Source organism: Hippopotamus amphibius, chromosome 11 (genome assembly GCF_030028045.1).
Source record: "Hippopotamus amphibius kiboko isolate mHipAmp2 chromosome 11, mHipAmp2.hap2, whole genome shotgun sequence".
NCBI classification, from domain to species: Eukaryota; Metazoa; Chordata; class Mammalia; order Artiodactyla; family Hippopotamidae; genus Hippopotamus; species Hippopotamus amphibius.
Genome location: NC_080196.1, coordinates 2,149,512 through 2,165,275, shown reverse-complemented (window position 1 = coordinate 2,165,275; position 15,764 = coordinate 2,149,512). Strand labels below are relative to the sequence as shown.

Here is a 15,764-nt window from a genome sequence, read left to right as displayed (position 1 = left end):
TTTTAATTACAGTGTGTCTTGGTGTGGTCCTCTTTGGGTTGAGCCTGTTTGGGACTCTGTGCTTTCTGGACCCGGATGTCTGTTTCCTTTCCCAGGTTAAATAAGTCCTCAGCTGTTGTGTCTTCAGATGTGTTCTGTGCACCTTTCTCTCATTCCTCCCTCTGGGACCCCTATGATGTGAATATTCGTGTGCTTGGCTTTGTCCCAGCCAAGCAGCCCTCACTGCTTATCATTTTTTCTGTGCAGCAGCAGCAGCGATTTCCACTACTGTCTTCCAGCTCACCGATCCATTCCTCTGTATCCTTTAGTCTGCTGTTGATTCATTCTAGTGTATTTTTCACTTTGATTACTGTACTCTTCATCTCTGTCTAGTTGTTCTTTGTATTTTCTAACTCTTTGTTAAAAACTTTTAACTTCTCTCTCTGTGCATCCACTCTTCTCTTGAGTCCTTTGATCATCTTTACCGTCATTACTCTGGACTCTTTCCTGGGTAGATTGCCTATCTCCAATCTACTTCACTTAGTTGTTGTTCTGGGGTTTTAGCCTGTTCCTTTGTCTGGAACGTGTTCCTCTGCCACATTTTGTCTGAGTTGCTGTTTGTATTTTGTGTGTGTGGTAGGTTACATTTCTCAACCTCAGAGAAGTGGCCTCTGCAGGAGACGTCCTGTGTGTCACAGCAGTGCACTCCCCATTGTCACCCAAGCTGTATGCTCTAGGGGATTCCCCCCATCATGAGGGCTGCATGTATCCTCCTGTTGTGGGCTGTGTGGGTGGCCTGGTGGGCACCCAGTCTGGCTGACTGCCAAGCTCTGCCTTGTGTGGAGGCTGCTGGCTGGTGGGGCCTGGTCAGGAGGCAGCTGACTACAAAACCCCAGGAGGGCCCTGGAGCTTAGTGCTGGGTCACTGATGGGTGAAGCCAGGTCCTGGGGTTCGTGCCAGACTCCTGGCAGGAAGAGCTGGGTCCTGGAGTCTGGCTGCAGGGCCCAGGGATCTCAGAGCTGGTGTAGGATCACTTGTAGGTGGGGCCATCTCCTAACACATTTGGGTACGGGGTCCAGTGTGTCCTGAAGCTTGCACTGGTCTGCTGTCAGCAGGTGGGGGCTGCAGGCTGCAGGATTGTGCTTCCCTTGCTTCTGGTTTCTGCCCCCTGGTGAGTGAGGCTGGTCTAGAGGCTTGTGCATGCTTCCTGGCAGGAGAGGCTTGTGCCTGCCAACTGGTGGGTGAAGCTGGGTCCTGGCCCTCTGGTGGGCAGGGCTGTGTCTAGAGGTGGCTGTGGGCTCAGCAAGTCTTCAGGCAGCTTGGCTGCTGGGTGGGGCTGTGTTCCTGCCCTGTTGGCTGGTTGGCATGAGGCATCCCAGCACTGGAGCTTGCAGGCTGTGGGGTGGGGACAGGTCTCAGAGCCAGCACCATGTCCACAGGGTAGAAAGCTCCCAAATACACCTGCCGCCAGTATCTACATCCCTAGGGTGAACTGCAGCTGCCCCCGCCTCTCCAAGAGATTCCCCAAGTCCAGCAGGCAGGTCTGGCCCAGGCCCCTCTCAAATTACTGCTTTGCCTTTGGTCCCAGTGCACGTGAGATTTTGTGTGCGCCCTTTAAGAAGAAAGTGTCTGTTCCCTCAGTCCTTTGGGACTCCTAAAAGCCTCACTGGCCTTCAAAGCCAAATGCTCTGGGGGCTTGTCTTCCTGGTTCAGGACCCCCAGGCTGGGGAGCCCGACATGGGGCTCAGCACTCGCTCCTGTGGGAGAAGCTTGGCAATCTGATTCTTCTCCAGCTGGTGGGCTGCCTGCCTGGTGGGGGTCATGAGACTTGATTATGTCTTGAGTCCACTCCTTCTGCCATCTCGTTGTGGTTCCTTCTTTACATCTTCCATTGTAGACCTTTTCCAGCAGGTTCCGGTCCTTTTCATCGATGGCTGTGAGTCTGGCATCCCTGTAAGAGGAGGGGAGCACAGGGTCTTTCTGCTCCGCCATCTGGGCAGCTCTCCTGTCAACGTGTCTTTAATGCCTTGTGGAACCCCCAGCCACCCCCCCCCCCCTTCTAAATGAAGAGCAAGTCTTGGGAAAATGGCATAAATTGATAACACTTTGTTTCTCAACACGGTATGTTATTTATGGCAAGTGAGACTAGTTTTCCCCTTACAGTGGTATTTATTATAAAGTCGCCTCTCAAAACAAAGTGAGACGTTTTGGGCTGATGAGGAAAGGTTACCTGAGCAGTGGTAGCAGATGCAGGAGGTGCAGGTGGCTGGGGTGTCAGGCACGCAGGCCGTGCGGCGGTGCCAGGAGCCCCGCGCCCGTGTGGGTCCAGCCCACCGCTGACCTGTGCGCTCCCCACAGGTGCGGCGGGCTGGGGCTGGTGCTGGCCAGCGCGGGCTTCGGCATGCTGACGGCGCCCATCATCGAGCTGCACAACCAGAAGGGCTACTTCCTGCACCACATCATCTTCGCCTGCTGCACGCTCATCTGCATCATCTGCCTCCTGCTGCTGCCCGAGAGCCGCGGCCAGAGCCTGCCCGAGAGCATCCCCGACGGCGAGCACTACACGCGCCAGCCGCTCCTGCCGCCCCGACGCGGGGAGCAGCCGCTCCTGCTCACCAACGCCGAGCTCAAGGACTACTCGGGGCTGCACGACGTGGCCGCCGCAGGAGACGGGCTGCCGGACGGCGCCACGGCCAACGGCGGGCGGCCCATGTAGCTGGGCCCCGGGGTGCCGGGGGCCCGGGCGGACCAGGCTGAGCACGGCCGTGGGAGACCCCACTCCGCAGAGGCTGGTGCGGGGACCCCTGCGGAACTCTGAGGTGTGCGTGTCTGAGGAAGCAGACTTTGCAAATGACCCTTCAAAGACTTTCTTTTCTGCCATGAAATGTTTGTATTTATTTTGGTCATTTTTACAAGAAGCACTTTATTCCCTTCCCTTCACTGATCTCAGCACAGAGCCACCTCCTCGGGAAGAGGGACTCAGCGGCCGAGGACGTGCCTCAAGGACCGTGCAGCCCAGGCTCCCCAGGAGGTCGGCCACACCCTCAGAGCCAGCTGTCCCCGAGGCTGTGCGCAGAGACCGACCAGCCACCACCTGCAGCATTCCCACGGCTGTGCTTTCTTCCGACTGAAATGTACACGGTTAGGGTCTTGCTGGAGTCTGTGTATGGTTTTTAAAGGATTTTTCTGTAAGGTAAGAGCTTCTGCTCCATGTGTTAGGGGAAGGCAGCTCACGATATCATTAAAACCAGCTTCGTCTTTCCTTCGAGATCATCCTTTTATACTTGAGGCTGGAAGCCCTCTGGGGGAAACGCTTAACCACGTCACCAGAAATCTTAACATGTGGTGGCACCGCCACAGTCTCCCACTGCAGGACTGCCCAGCAAAGCTCCCGAGCAGCAGCCGCAGCGAGCCCGAGACAGCCTCCTGCTACCACCCTTCCTCCCGGTTCAGCTCCAGCAGGAAAGGCCCCACCTGCACAGTCTGCTTTTCTGCCAGCACGCCTTGAACACACAGCTACTTCCTGAACTAAAACTAATAGGAAAATAACTAAATAGACGACTAAGGCAGCCCCCCAGGAGGGAGGTGTGCTCTCGCAAATATGGTCCGCCAGCCGCATCCTGAACATACACCACGCAGAAATCACCAGCTTGATGTCACCAGGCCTTGGCTCTGCTGGCCACCAGCGGAGACCCCAGAGTCTGCGGGGGATGGTCCCGTGCCCTCTGCGTCCGTTAGCGCAGAGCTGGGCCTGGGGGCGAGGGGTGGGCTCCTCACTGGGGAGTCCAACTGACCTCAGTCCCCGAGAGTATCAGGACCAACTGAGAGAAGCAATAACTCACCAAAGCTCGAGACCCCTCCCCATCCCCCGTGTCTGAGGGTTCCATCATGTTCCTCACTTTGTCCTCTTGCCTTCCCAGGTCAGGCCCTCTGCACCTGTCTGGGGCTGTTTCAGAGGAGATGCAGGAGATGCTGAGAAACAACCCTCACTGGCCAGGCAGGTGCTGCCTTGTAGCAGCGCACACACCGATTTGGGCACAGCCTGGGTTCTTTCTGGAAAGGTCCACCTCCCCACGTGTGGCGTCTTTGCCGTGGGCTATTCTTCCAGGGAAAGCATGGCCCCGGGTCCGTGTGAAGCAGCGAGGGGACTTCCAGCCCACAGCTGCTCAGACTCCGAGGCCCGGGGAGAGGTGGACACAAGCCCCTCACTCCCCTCCTGTCCCCTCAGTCTGTGTCTCACTGTCCCCCCAACAGCGCTCCTACAAGCTGGCAGACATGGGTGGGAGCCGCTGGCTCAGTGAGAACTTCGTGCGGTGAGCAAACTCTCAGGCCTGTGTGGTTCCAGCAAGCTAGCCGCACGGTCCCCTGGGCCACCAGCTATGTGGCCCGTCCCCAGCCCAGCTCCTCCGGGCCCTCCCTGGTCTCAAGTCACTTCTGCTCCATATTTCAGCGTCAGTCCGCAGTCACCTGAATCTACAAGGCCTTTCTTTACACCTGTGCAGCTCGAGTGCCAAATCTAGGATGTACCTCAGCCTTTCTCAGAGGGCCCCTGTCCAGGACACGACGTGCCGTGCCAGGCGCTGGGACACATGGAAGGGGAAAGAGCCAACAGGGTCCCTGGGCCGCACCTGCCAGGTGTGTCTGCACCTGTCTCCCCAGCAGCGGGACACCGGCCAGGCTGCTCACCAGACCGCAGGCCGTGCAGACCCGCAGGGGTGGTGTTCAAGCTGCAGGGTGCAGCCAGCGCCTGCAGGAAGGCGGGCGCTCGCACAGCACTCCCAGACCCCTGTTCTGAGGCCCGAGCTCCATCTTAAATGACAACAGTAGATGCTGGGGGCAGAGACCAGCACTGTCAGCTCGGTGCTCAGGACCAGCTCCTGGACTAGGAGAGACGCTGGCTGCGAGGGCGGGGCTGCCAGGACCAAAGTCCAGCAGGTGTGAGGCAGGCGATGTCTCGGCAGAGAGGTCCCCAGCTCCTGCCTCCCGCGGCCCCCAGAGGTCAGGCCGAGCTCCTGCTCTGCTGGCTCCGCTGAGGGACAGCTGTGAGCGTGGCCAAAGCAGAATAGCTTGCCGTGGGCTGAGCCCCGTGAGACCCCACGCCAAGCGGATGAGGCAACAGGGCCCCCTCCCCAAGCCCCACAGGCGCCAGTCCCGCCTTGCTTCGCGAGGCCCCCGTGGTCACGCGTGGACCCCTTGGCTCAGGTCCCTCCGTGCTTCGCAGGGAGACACTCGGGCACCTGCCGTTGCACGTCCGCAGCCCAGCTCCCCGCCCGCTGCCTGGGAAGGCCCCGCCCCGCCTACAGCACCAGGCCGCACCCTCTGGCCCTGCCGCCCAGGAGCCAGGACCCCTTCCAACAAGTAGCACAGATACGGTCTTTCTGCCTTCTGTTCTTTTCAATGATAACTCATTCGATACCCTATCAGCACCCGAAACAGAGTGAGAAAGTTTTACACGGTTCATTTCCTAGAAGACTACAATCACTCGCAGCTAGGGGATGGAGGGCTGGTAAGCTGGTTCAGCCACAGAGCAGAAAGAAAGGAACCGCACAGAGGAAGTCCTGCCCACAAGTACCACTTCCTAGAGCCAAACGAGGGCAGCTGAGGGGCCACAAAAGGATGCGTCCCCGGGCCGCAGGGGGGACGCCGCGGGGCTGCCGTGCTGGTGGGCGTGCCCTCCCGGCCCCTCAGCCCCACCCAGAGGTTTCTGTGTGAGCCCCACGTGTGGACAGAACACCCAGAGGCGCCTGCTCACGGCACAGACCTACGCCTGGTCCTGCCCCGTCTCCCACGATCCTGTCTGCATGACGTCACAGCTGTCACACTGTGGGAGGACTTGTATGTAAATGTACAGAAATAAAAACGTTGCCCCATGAACCCACTTCCTCTGGAATGTCTTCCCTACCTCATCTGACGGTATCCGATGAAGGGCATTTCACAACCACTGGCTGCGGGTAATAAACTCTGTTCATTCAGGTCTCATGGTGTCCCTACTTCAGCGCCTGTGTAAACCCAGCCTCCGCTCTGCCCCTGGAGACAGAGGGTGGCTTCTCTGCCTGCAGAGTCCTCGTCTTACAGGCAGGCAGAGAGCAGAGGAAACATCAAACTGCTGGTTTAGTGCCGTTCTCAGACCCCGAGAAATGGGGCAGCAGTGAACTTCGGAGTTCTTTTCTCTTGTGTATGGATGTCCTGCTCATCTAATGCGTGGCCTGAAGGTTCCTGGAGAGGAAACAATTCTCACACTGTGATTCAGTCAGGAGAGACTGAGAACCCAGAACTCTCTTTAATGTAGTATTTTTTAACAAGAAAGCAATATTTCTCTAATAAAGTGTTTACACCAAACTCTCTCCATAGCCCTGACTCTGTGTCACTCACTCTTTCTAGAGAGGCGCCCACTGTGCCCAAGCCACGGCCGCCAGGGCCTCGGAGGGCAGCACCCTGAGCCCCAGGCCTGGTCCCCGGAAGGGCCTTTCTGTCCTGGCGAAGTGTCACTGCCCTGGCTGCCCGCGCTGGCTCAACACGAGACTTGCCACGGCGTGAAACGTGTGACAGGGTCCAAAACACCCGCATCTCATGCCAAAACGGGTCCACGTGCACCCCAAAGATCAGAGAGTCCTTTGCCTGTGGCCCTCGGCCTTGGCTGTGCTGAGAAGCCCGTCGGGGGGCTTTCCGACCCCACAGAGCCTGGGCCCCCGGCCGCCTGAGTCTGGGGAGGGGAATCTGTAAAAGCTCCCCCAGGGATGCTACAGAAGCCTAGTTAGGAGCCACTGACCCGAGGAACACTGGCTTCTGGAAAGAAGCACGTGTACCAGAAAGACTGGACTCCACCTCGAGCAGCAAGAAAAGGCAGAGGATTAAGACGACACAGCAGGGCCCTGGGACGTGGGGGAAAGACGGGCAGGAGGTGCGGGGAGGGCTGACGCACTCAGACCCGTTTAACACAGCAGGCGGGACTGGGGCGCCGGCCCTGGTGGCCACGGCACCAGGGTCTACGAAGTGTTTCCAGCAATAACCCAGCCAGGTGAGACTGCTCCCACCTCACAGGTGAGGAAACAGGGCCCAGAGAGGTGAGACTTGGGGAGTGGGGGGAGCAGGTGGGACGCAGGCCAGGGAGAACACGCAGGGTCGTGGGGACACAGGGTGGGAGGAGCTTACAGACCTCAGACCTCACAGACCTCAGACCTCAGGCCTTGATCCTGACAGAATGGCCCAGCAGAGTCTAACTTCCTCTCCAGGACTGTGAGCAGCCCCTCCAGCCCCACCACATCCCCCTGGGCCCCTCCCACCAGGACCATAAGGAACTTTCTCTGCCCTTCTCCTTCCTCCTCCCTGCAGGTCAGCCCTAGGGCCCGACTCTGGTGATGGGAGGAAGGGGAGAAAGCCCGATCCTTTAAAAACAAACGTAAGCATGAACCTGCTGCTAGCCAGGAGACCCAATCCGTTTATTCAAACGTCCCTGTGCACGAGTCCCGCGTCCTCGCTGCCACCTTGGCTAGAACTTCTCCGGAAAGGCCTCCATTTCCTCCTTGATCCTGTTTTCGACCAGCAATGCGAAGCTGCTGTCGGTGTTTGGAAGGTTGTAGCTGACAAACACCTGCTTGCTGGTCTTCCTGGCTGAAAAGAGAGAAAGCATGGGGATGCTCGTGACCCACTGCTGGGAAAGGCCTGGGAAAGGAAGGCAGCCTTTTAGGGAGAGAAGAGAGCACTGACTCCTACGACATCACGGGCAGCGGCTGCAAACCAGATACAGTCACTGGGACCCGCCCCTCATCCAGAACAGCGGTTCTGAAAGCCTGGTCCCCACGGCCACAGCGCCGGGACCTCCTGACTGACAGGTGCAGACCCTCCAGCCCCACCCAGACCCACTGAGTCTGTTCACAGATTCCAACATCAGAGACCCACTGCTCCGCACACAGGCTGGCTGGTTGCTCTGCTTTTTAAAAACACAGATAATATGTAACTATTTAAAGTATTAAGGTCCTGGGAACTCCCTGGTGGTCCAGTGGTTAGGACTCTGTGCTTTCACTGCCAAGGGCTGGGTTCAGTCCCTGGTCAGGGAACTAATATCCCACAAACAGCGTGGCACAGCCAAAAATATACATCTCCTAAGGCCCTCCTTCAATACTGCCTTCTCCCCCAACCCACCCGCCTCCCAGAGGGCAGCCAACGCTGCTGCATACACATATGTGCAGGTGTGCACGTGCACACACACAAGCACAGTTTTCAACTGGATGTGGAACACACATTTTAGCTCCTTTCCACAGCACCATTAAGAGCTGATGTGAGCTGCTCCAACAGCAAAGATCAAGCACAGTTGCTCGCCCAGAACCTGAAGGCAGGACAGGTCCTGAGGACAAGCCAGGCGGTACTGGTCCCTTAACCCAGTGAAATAGCTCCTCCCTGGGCCCCACCCGACAGGGGGCAGGTGCCAAACCCTCCTCCCCCAACGGACATCAGTGGCCATGTCAGTCCCATCAGCAAAGGCAAAGAGGTGGCAGGGGGAGCTGAGCCTGCGAGCCACAGCCGCTCAGCCTGCCTGCATTCAGTGGCAGCAAAACCCCTGCCCCCCAGAGCCGCACAGAGCAAGGGGTCCCCATCCACACCGAAGCCCCCACACCCCCAGGCCACTCCTCCCTTCCACACGAGACACTGTCTCGGGACCCGTCTCTTCTCAGCCCCGTCCAGACAACCAACGATGGTTAATAGTGCATTTTTGGGCTTCCCAGGTGGCGCAGTGGTTAAGAATCTACCTGCCAGTGCAGGGGACATGGGTTCGATCTAAGCCTATGTGCTACAACTACTGAGCCTGCGCTCTACAGCCCGCAAGCCACAACTATTGAGCCCATGTGCCACAACTACTGAAGCCTGCACGCCTAGAGCCTCTGCTCTGGAATAAGAAAGGCACCGCAATAAGAAGCCCATGCACCGCAATGAAGAGCAGCCTCCACTCTCCGCAGCTAGAGAAAGCCCACGTGCAGCAATGAAGACCCAAAAAAGCAAATTAATTAAAAAACAGTAATAATGCTTCCACTACAGGTGACCACCCTGCAGAGCAGCCCTCCATGACCTCAGCACACATGTCCCCCAGCCCCCTGGGGGGCCAGCATCTCACCACAAGTGCCTGTCCCTGCTGGGCAGTGGCCGAAGGCTGCCGGGTTTGCTGGTATGTGCAAGTAAAAGCCTCCCTTGACATCTGACTTCAGTAAGTTAGAAAGGATGTATTTTTTGCCCTGTGTTCTGTTTAAATTATGTAGATTATAAACTGATATAAACCACATAAAGAGCCCCAACATTTGCACAAAATGCCAAAAAAAAGAAAAAGAACCCTAGTTTTTGCACACAAAGTGCTTCCAGGCCTCATCTCAAGGACACCGGCAGCCCATCTCACTTCACTGGAATAACCAGCTTATCTGTGGCTTGCCAAACGAGCTCCCGCTGCCTCCTCTCCTGCACTCTGTCCACACTGTGGGGACCCACGGGTCCCAGGTCCACAAACCTGCAGCCTCCCTCCCTCCTCCACCAGGCCCAGCACACGCAGTCTGCCTGCTGGGGCTGTGCGACCCCAAAACGCCGGCAAATATGCAGTGAAGCAAAGGGGCATTGGGCTTTCAACCTCCTTCCACGTGGTTCACAAAAAACTAGCAGCCCGATTGCAGAGAAGGAATGACAGTACTTGGGAATCGGGTAAACACGACACAGAAATCCTTTACGTCTTTCTTGCAGGTTTTCTGTAAATTTAAAATTGCTTCCTAATAAGAAGTTACCAAATAAGTTACTAGTCAGGTGTCTCTAACTTCAAGCTAAAGGACAAGTGCAGTGGACGTTCCTGAGATGTGGCCACTGGCCGCCAGGTCTCCACCCCACCTAGTGCGACCCGTGGGCTGCCCATGACACCCCCGCCCCCAACGTGCTGGTGGTGCCCCCACCACGTGGCTGTGCCATCCACACGCGTGTGTCCCAGAATGGCTGACACACACATTCTCCACTCCCCAGGGATCAGGCTGACAGCACTATCAACACAACTACAACATAAGCTCCTCAAAATCAGGGACAGGGCCTCATCGCCACACCCCATCACCAGGACACGGGGCTCTGTACATGGCTGGGACACAAAGGCCAGACGGGGCAAGGCTGCCCTGCTGGTCAAGGTCCCTGGGCACCTGGGACCACCCAGCGGTCATGTGTACCAGCCGCAGGCAATCCTTGCCTGAACCACCCACAGGACGCGTGTTCGGGGTGCAGCGGAGGCTGGAGCCCTCAGCGTTGGGCCCCTGCTTGACACCCCTTCATGCCACCTGCAAGCCAGGCTGTCTCCCTTCTAAGCTCTGAGCGACATCACCTACAGCAAAGAGCGGTCCCTCCTGCTCCGTGGGCCCCACTAAATTCCCAGAGGTTACTGGAGCCACTGCCTGCTGGGCACCGTGGGCATCACTAACCCTCTCCTCCCTCGAGGGGAAGGAGCAAATCACCTGTCACTCATGGGCTTGGATGGCAGCCAAGGTGACAGGGGAGCCGGCGGGGAGCACGGTGCTGGTACCAGGTCAGCTCCAGAGAAGACTAGTGTACGAAGGCCTTCTTTCCTGCAGCGACTGGGGGTTCACCGCCCAGACAGTCCTCCGCCTTCAGTGACTCGCCTCCCAGCTCCACTCAACAGCGAGCTCCCCTCAGGCGCTCGGGCAGCCTAAGCCTCGAGACCTACCTAAGCGCTGGGCGAGGCCAGTAGACGTCGTGTCGGACGTATCCCCGAGGAGGGCGGTGGACACGGGGATGGGGTCCTGCAAGGAAAACAAAGAGCAGTGCTGCTCCACCTGCGAGGCCCAAGGCCCCTGGATCACCTGAGCACCCAGGGTCCCCCGACCCCCCTTCCTGTCCCCGGCCAGCCTCCCCCTGCAGTGGGCCTGTGTCGTCCTAGTTCTGCAGCCTCTCCTGCCAGCAGACAGGCCTGGCCGGCATAGGGCTGGAGCAGCCCAGAGGGGCAAGTGGGTGCAAAGACAGAGGGGCAGGGGTGCCCCAGAGGGTGACAGGGCCTGGAGGTCAGTGCAGGCTCTGGACTCTTGGAAGGCCTGTCTGCAGCCCGGGGAGAACTGGCCCAAGGCGGTGCTGAGGCCAAGCCACAACCTCCATGAGGTACAACCGGGTCCTAACCCCTGGCACCTGTGCAGGTAACTTTATTTGGAAATAGGATCTTTGCAGATGTCACTGAGATGTAAGTTAAGGTGAGAGGGACTCTTCATCTAATAGGACTAGTGTCCTCAGAAGAAGGGAAGAGACAGAGGCACACAGAGCAGAAGGCCTGAACACTGGCAGCAGGACTGGGGTGACGAGGCTGCCAGCCAAGGAGCACCAAGATGCCAGCAGCACCAGAAGCCCAGAGATGGGAGGAACCAGCCCTGCTGACGCCTTGCTTCAGACCCCTGGCCTCCAGAACTGGGAGGCCATCAGCCTCTGCTGTCTTCAGGCACCCAGTCTGTGGCACTTTCTACAGCTGCTCTGAGACACCCGTAAGGTGGCAAAGGGGGCCCGGGCAGGGAGAAGAGACGCGGGCTTGGCCCAGGTGGCAGGTGAGGCCGGTGAGAAGGGGCTGGATTCCGCAGGTTCTGCTGACCGCAGTGCCCGCTGCGTCCCGGACACTGGCAGCATGGAGCGTGGGAGGGGGTCCCCAAGGTTGGCACGGAGCTGCTGTACCAGGGGCTGGCTGCCCGAGGATGGGGGGGGGGGAGGGGCCCCTGAATGCCAAGTGCGAGACGCCCATCACGCGCCCCAGAGAGATGGGAGGGGACGGGCAGGAAAGAGGTCTGCGCTGGAAACGCACCGTAAGTAAACGTACGGAGCCGGGGGGACACGCAGGGGCCGACGCCGCCCCCGGGCGAGTGCGCGCGGACAGCAGAGGTCCCGCGACGGACAGGCGGGAGGAGGCCCAGCCGAGCGGCGGGACACCGCGCGGCCCCCGACCGACCCCGGTCCCCAGGGCCCCACCGGAAGGGCCCCGGGGAGCCCCGAGCCCCCGCCCCAGCCCGGGAGAGCCCTGGCGCCCGCCGACGGCGCGGTCTCTCGGCGGGCACCGGGCGGGCACGGGGCGCGGACCCGAGCCCCTCGCCGCCCTGCCCAGACCCCCGCGCCCAGCGGCCCGGCCCCCGGGGCCGCAGCCCTCCCCCGCGCCCCCCTTCCCCCTCCCCTCCGCCCCCTCCCCCATCCCCTCAGCCCCCCGGCCGCACTCACGTAGCGGGTGCACATGGCCACGGCGAGATTGCGCAGCTGCGGCGTGGCCCCCACCCACAGGAAGAGCGAGTCCGTCAGCCGCATGACGTGGAAGTGGACGAGCTGCTCCCACAGCCTCGCGCTGAAGTTGTGCAGCGAGACGTCCCCGCCCGCGGCCGCCGCCGGCGCCGCCATGCCGCCCGGAAGCCCGCCGCTCGCGCCCGACCCGCTCCCGCCGCCGCCAGACCCGGGCAGGCGAGCGCCGAGAGGTCGAGCGCGCCTTCGCATTGGCTCCCGGGGTGGGGGGCGGGCCCGGCAGTGGGCGGGGTTTCCGGAGAAGGGCGGGGCCCTGGAGTGGGCGGGGTTTCCGGGGAGGGCGGGATCCGGGAGTGGGCGGGGCTGGCCGGCGTCCTCGGGGACCGCCGCGTACACTTGCAGGAGCATCTTTCCCGGTGGAGACGCGCCGCCTCGCAGAGACCCGCGCTGTTTAGTCGGTACCGCGAGCACTCAGAGCAGCCGCCTGCGTCCCTCCTGCTTGGTTAGAGTTTCCAAAATCCTCCTGCTCCCAGCAGCCCGTAAGAGCAGGAAGCTTTGAATGCAGCTAGCCGCGAGGATGGCAGCGATATTGGGGAAAACTCTAAAAAGGAAAAGTGCATGGACTGAGTTAGGGGGGTGGTCGGCGCGCCTTTGGACCCAGACCCTCGGAGCTGATGTCCTGTGCAAGCGTGGGCTTTGGCTAACCGTTCAACCCCTGAGATTCAGCCTCCCCATCTGCAGAGTGGAAGTGAGGTCGGGTGCCCCTCAGAGGCGTGGGAAGCAGGTGAAAGGGGGCCATTGTCATCCCTGCTGGGGACCTTGATTTGTGTCACCCTGGGACACTCGGCGTTGACACAGGAAGGCTTCAGTGTGTTGAGAGAGTGTGTAAAAGCACACCGCCCATTTTTGTCAGATTCTGTTACAACTGACTGTTGGGTTTTATGTCAGGGCTAGAGTTCTGCTTTTTAAATCTCCAATAGGTTTAAATTGACTAAATTGACATTTAAGAGGGTAAGTATCGTTCAAAGTTTGTTCTGTTCGCTATCAACGATTCAATTATATACTTGATTTTCAGTTCAATAGATTTTAACAGCTTTATTAAGGTGTAATTAACCTACAATAACTGCACTATTGAAAGGAGATGAATTTAAGCTGTGGCATGTGTAACCCATGAAACCACTGCCACAATCAAGCAGGTGTCCGTGTCCATCACCCCCAGCGGCTTCCTCAAGCCCCTGGTAACCTTCCTTCCCCAAACACTGTGCCGCACTTGGTCCCTGCAGAGGCGTTTGCATCTTCTAGAGTTTTGTGCAAGTGGAATGCACGGTGTGTAGAGTTTGTCTGCCTTGTCACTCACCACAGTGAGGCCGAGACTCGCGCCGGTTGTTGCAGGTGTCAGCCGCTCCGTCCTTGGCACAGATGATCAGAGCCCTGCTGGACGGGCGCACTGCTGCCTGTTGATCCCTCACACGCTGAATGCCCTTTGGGGCTGGTTTCCATTTGGGGATATCACAGTCATGTTGCTATGAATACATGTGTATGAGTAAGTCTGTGTATGGACATATGCTTTCATTTCTTGTAGTTAAAGACCTAGGAGTAGAATGGTTGTACCATATGTAACCTAAGAGCCTAACAAGCTATTTCCATAGTGACTGCACCATTGTAGGTCCCCGTCAGCCGCGTAGGAGTTCTGGGTCCTCCACGTCCTCATCAAACAGCCAGGACCATATCAGCTGCTTGGTGTGGTCAGTCTTTTGTCATTTTAGCCATTCTACAGAGTATCTCAATGTGATTTTAATTTGCATTTCCTTAATTATTAATGAACCTCAGTTTATACTTCACACCATACACCAAAGGAAACTCAAAATGGTTCAGAGACCTAAACATGAAACCTGAAACTGTCAAACTTCCAGGAGAAAACATAGGAGAAATCCTTTGTGACCTTTAATCAGACAAAGATTTCACAATAAAACACCAAAAGCCTGATCCACAGAAGAATAAATCGATGAACTGGACAGACGGAGCAGGTGATGTTGCCCACACATCAACTCCTAATACCCTCTGGTGCTTTGTCCCCTTAGAAAACAAACGCCATTTTTAAAACAGAGAGTTTCTCTCTAAAGAATCCTGAAGAGCTGTCTGGGGAAACTAAGGCAACTAGCTAACACCCTGTTGCCGCCCATCCTCCCCACACCCACCCAGTACAAGTGGAAGCATGTTCCTCTCTGCTCCTCCCGCCGGGCTCAGGTAACCTCTGGGGAAGCCGCAGGACCCAGCAGGCAGGGCTCACCACCTCCAGGCCCCCACCATCAGCTGCCCCTCAACACACTGCCCTGCGGTCCCCAGGTTGCACTCTTTCATTTACCTTGAGCACTTTTCTCAAGCCCTAAACCTACCCAAGGCCACATTCAGCAGATGACCCAGCCTCTGATTTTACAAAGAAAATACCGGTCTGCGGGCTTAATTTCCCCAACTCCTTGTCCCTCTACTCAAACTCTGACCTTCACGTGACCCCCATTCTTACCTCCTCCTCCCCCTCATTAAGTGGGAGATGCCCCTCCCCTTGTCTGAGGTAGCTCTCCGCCCCTCCCCCCCGCCCCGTGCTCACCCTGTCCTCCTCCACGTCCTCAGGAACCCACTCCATCAGCCACGCTGGCTTCTTCAAAGACTCGGTGGTGGACTCCGAGATGTGCCACCAGACCCGCTTCAGCAAAGGCCTGGTTGTCCTCGCCGCTAGCAGTGCCGCTAGCAGAGAGCCTTCCGCTGGGGCCTCCTGCAGTGCCTGCACACCCTCCGCAGGGCAGCCCTCACCCAGTGACTGGCATGGGCAGCTGTGTAAAGGCTGGGCCCCTCCAGCCCAACGCGGGACAGCTGTGATGGGCTCTTCGCTCCACAGTGCCCCCGGGGCCAGCTAAGGGTATAACATGAAGGAGCTACGAGCCTAGCAGTCACCTTACTCAGGAGGCTGAATGCAGTCACCCCCAGTGGTCCCTTGTTCAGCTTCCGGACCTGAAACCCAATAACTGAAGGAGTGGCCAGGTCCCCTGCAACACACTGTGACCACCCAGCCCTTCCCCAAAGGGACCAGTGGCCATTTACTCAGGTGACAGTACACTTGGGAAAGAGGAAGACCCAGGCATTTCAGGGGTCAGAGTTGACACTGAGATCTGGGGACCAGAAGTGTCATCCCTGCCCTCCTGCTAGCGTGGGGCCTGCAGGACCCAGACAGTGAACAAGGGTCCATGGGGCCTGCAGACCCTCTGGGGCCTCGCGCCTGGTCCCTGAGTGTATCACAGGGCTGGGCATACTTGGAAGCTGGCGCCTTCCCCACCGCGGGTCCTGGCCTCGGGCAGGAGCTGTCACAGTGAGCACGCCAGGTGCAAGCCTGTGGTACTGCCCGCCCCAGCCAGGCAGCACTGCGTCCAGAGGAGGATGAGTACTGTGGGGGCGGGCGATGCAGTGGCGGTGGTCCTCCTCCCTCTCTGCTCCACCAGCTGAGCCTGGAAGATGGCGGTAGACCACCCCAAACTCAACCAAGCAGCAGTCCCAATGGC

At 58.5% G+C, this 15,764-nt stretch overlaps 2 protein-coding genes across 4 annotated transcripts in view; one reads left to right on the top strand and one right to left on the bottom strand.

The window, feature by feature from the left end:
* Positions 1-5,853, top strand: part of SLC22A23 (solute carrier family 22 member 23) — a 143,770-nt gene extending 137,917 nt beyond the window's left edge. For both annotated transcript variants that reach the window (XM_057699541.1, XM_057699538.1), the window contains one exon: positions 2,338-5,853. In XM_057699541.1, coding sequence (XP_057555524.1) covers positions 2,338-2,695 — 358 coding nt within the window. In that variant the 3' untranslated portion in view covers positions 2,696-5,853. The remainder of the gene's footprint in view (positions 1-2,337) is intronic.
* A 1,547-nt stretch (positions 5,854-7,400) lies between these two features.
* Positions 7,401-12,429, bottom strand: PSMG4 (proteasome assembly chaperone 4). 2 transcript variants are annotated; one of them, XM_057699863.1, is made up of 3 exons: positions 12,196-12,424; positions 10,676-10,751; positions 7,401-7,590 (listed from the first exon to the last, which is right to left on the bottom strand). In XM_057699863.1, the coding sequence occupies exons 1-3, from the start codon at positions 12,367-12,369 to the stop codon at positions 7,469-7,471; spliced, it is 372 nt and encodes a 123-aa protein (XP_057555846.1). In that variant the 5' UTR covers positions 12,370-12,424; the 3' UTR covers positions 7,401-7,468. The 2 variants fall into 2 exon arrangements, with proteins under 2 accessions (XP_057555846.1, XP_057555847.1); XM_057699864.1 differs by lacking the exon at positions 10,676-10,751 and having other exon boundaries at positions 12,196-12,429.
* Between the last annotated feature and the right edge of the window lie 3,335 nt (positions 12,430-15,764).

Bases quoted from the DNA above. Each gene is read 5' to 3' on its own strand.
- PSMG4 (XM_057699863.1), bottom strand. From the start codon at position 12,369: ATGGCGGCGCCGGCGGCGGCCGCGGGCGGGGACGTCTCGCTGCACAAC. The intron at 10,752-12,195 runs GTGAGTGCGGCC...TTTTCCTTGCAG, and splicing joins TGGCCATGTGCACCCGCTAC to GACCCCATCCCCGTGTCCAC. The intron at 7,591-10,675 runs GTAGGTCTCGAG...CTCTCTTTTCAG, and splicing joins TGGCCTCGCCCAGCGCTTAG to CCAGGAAGACCAGCAAGCAG.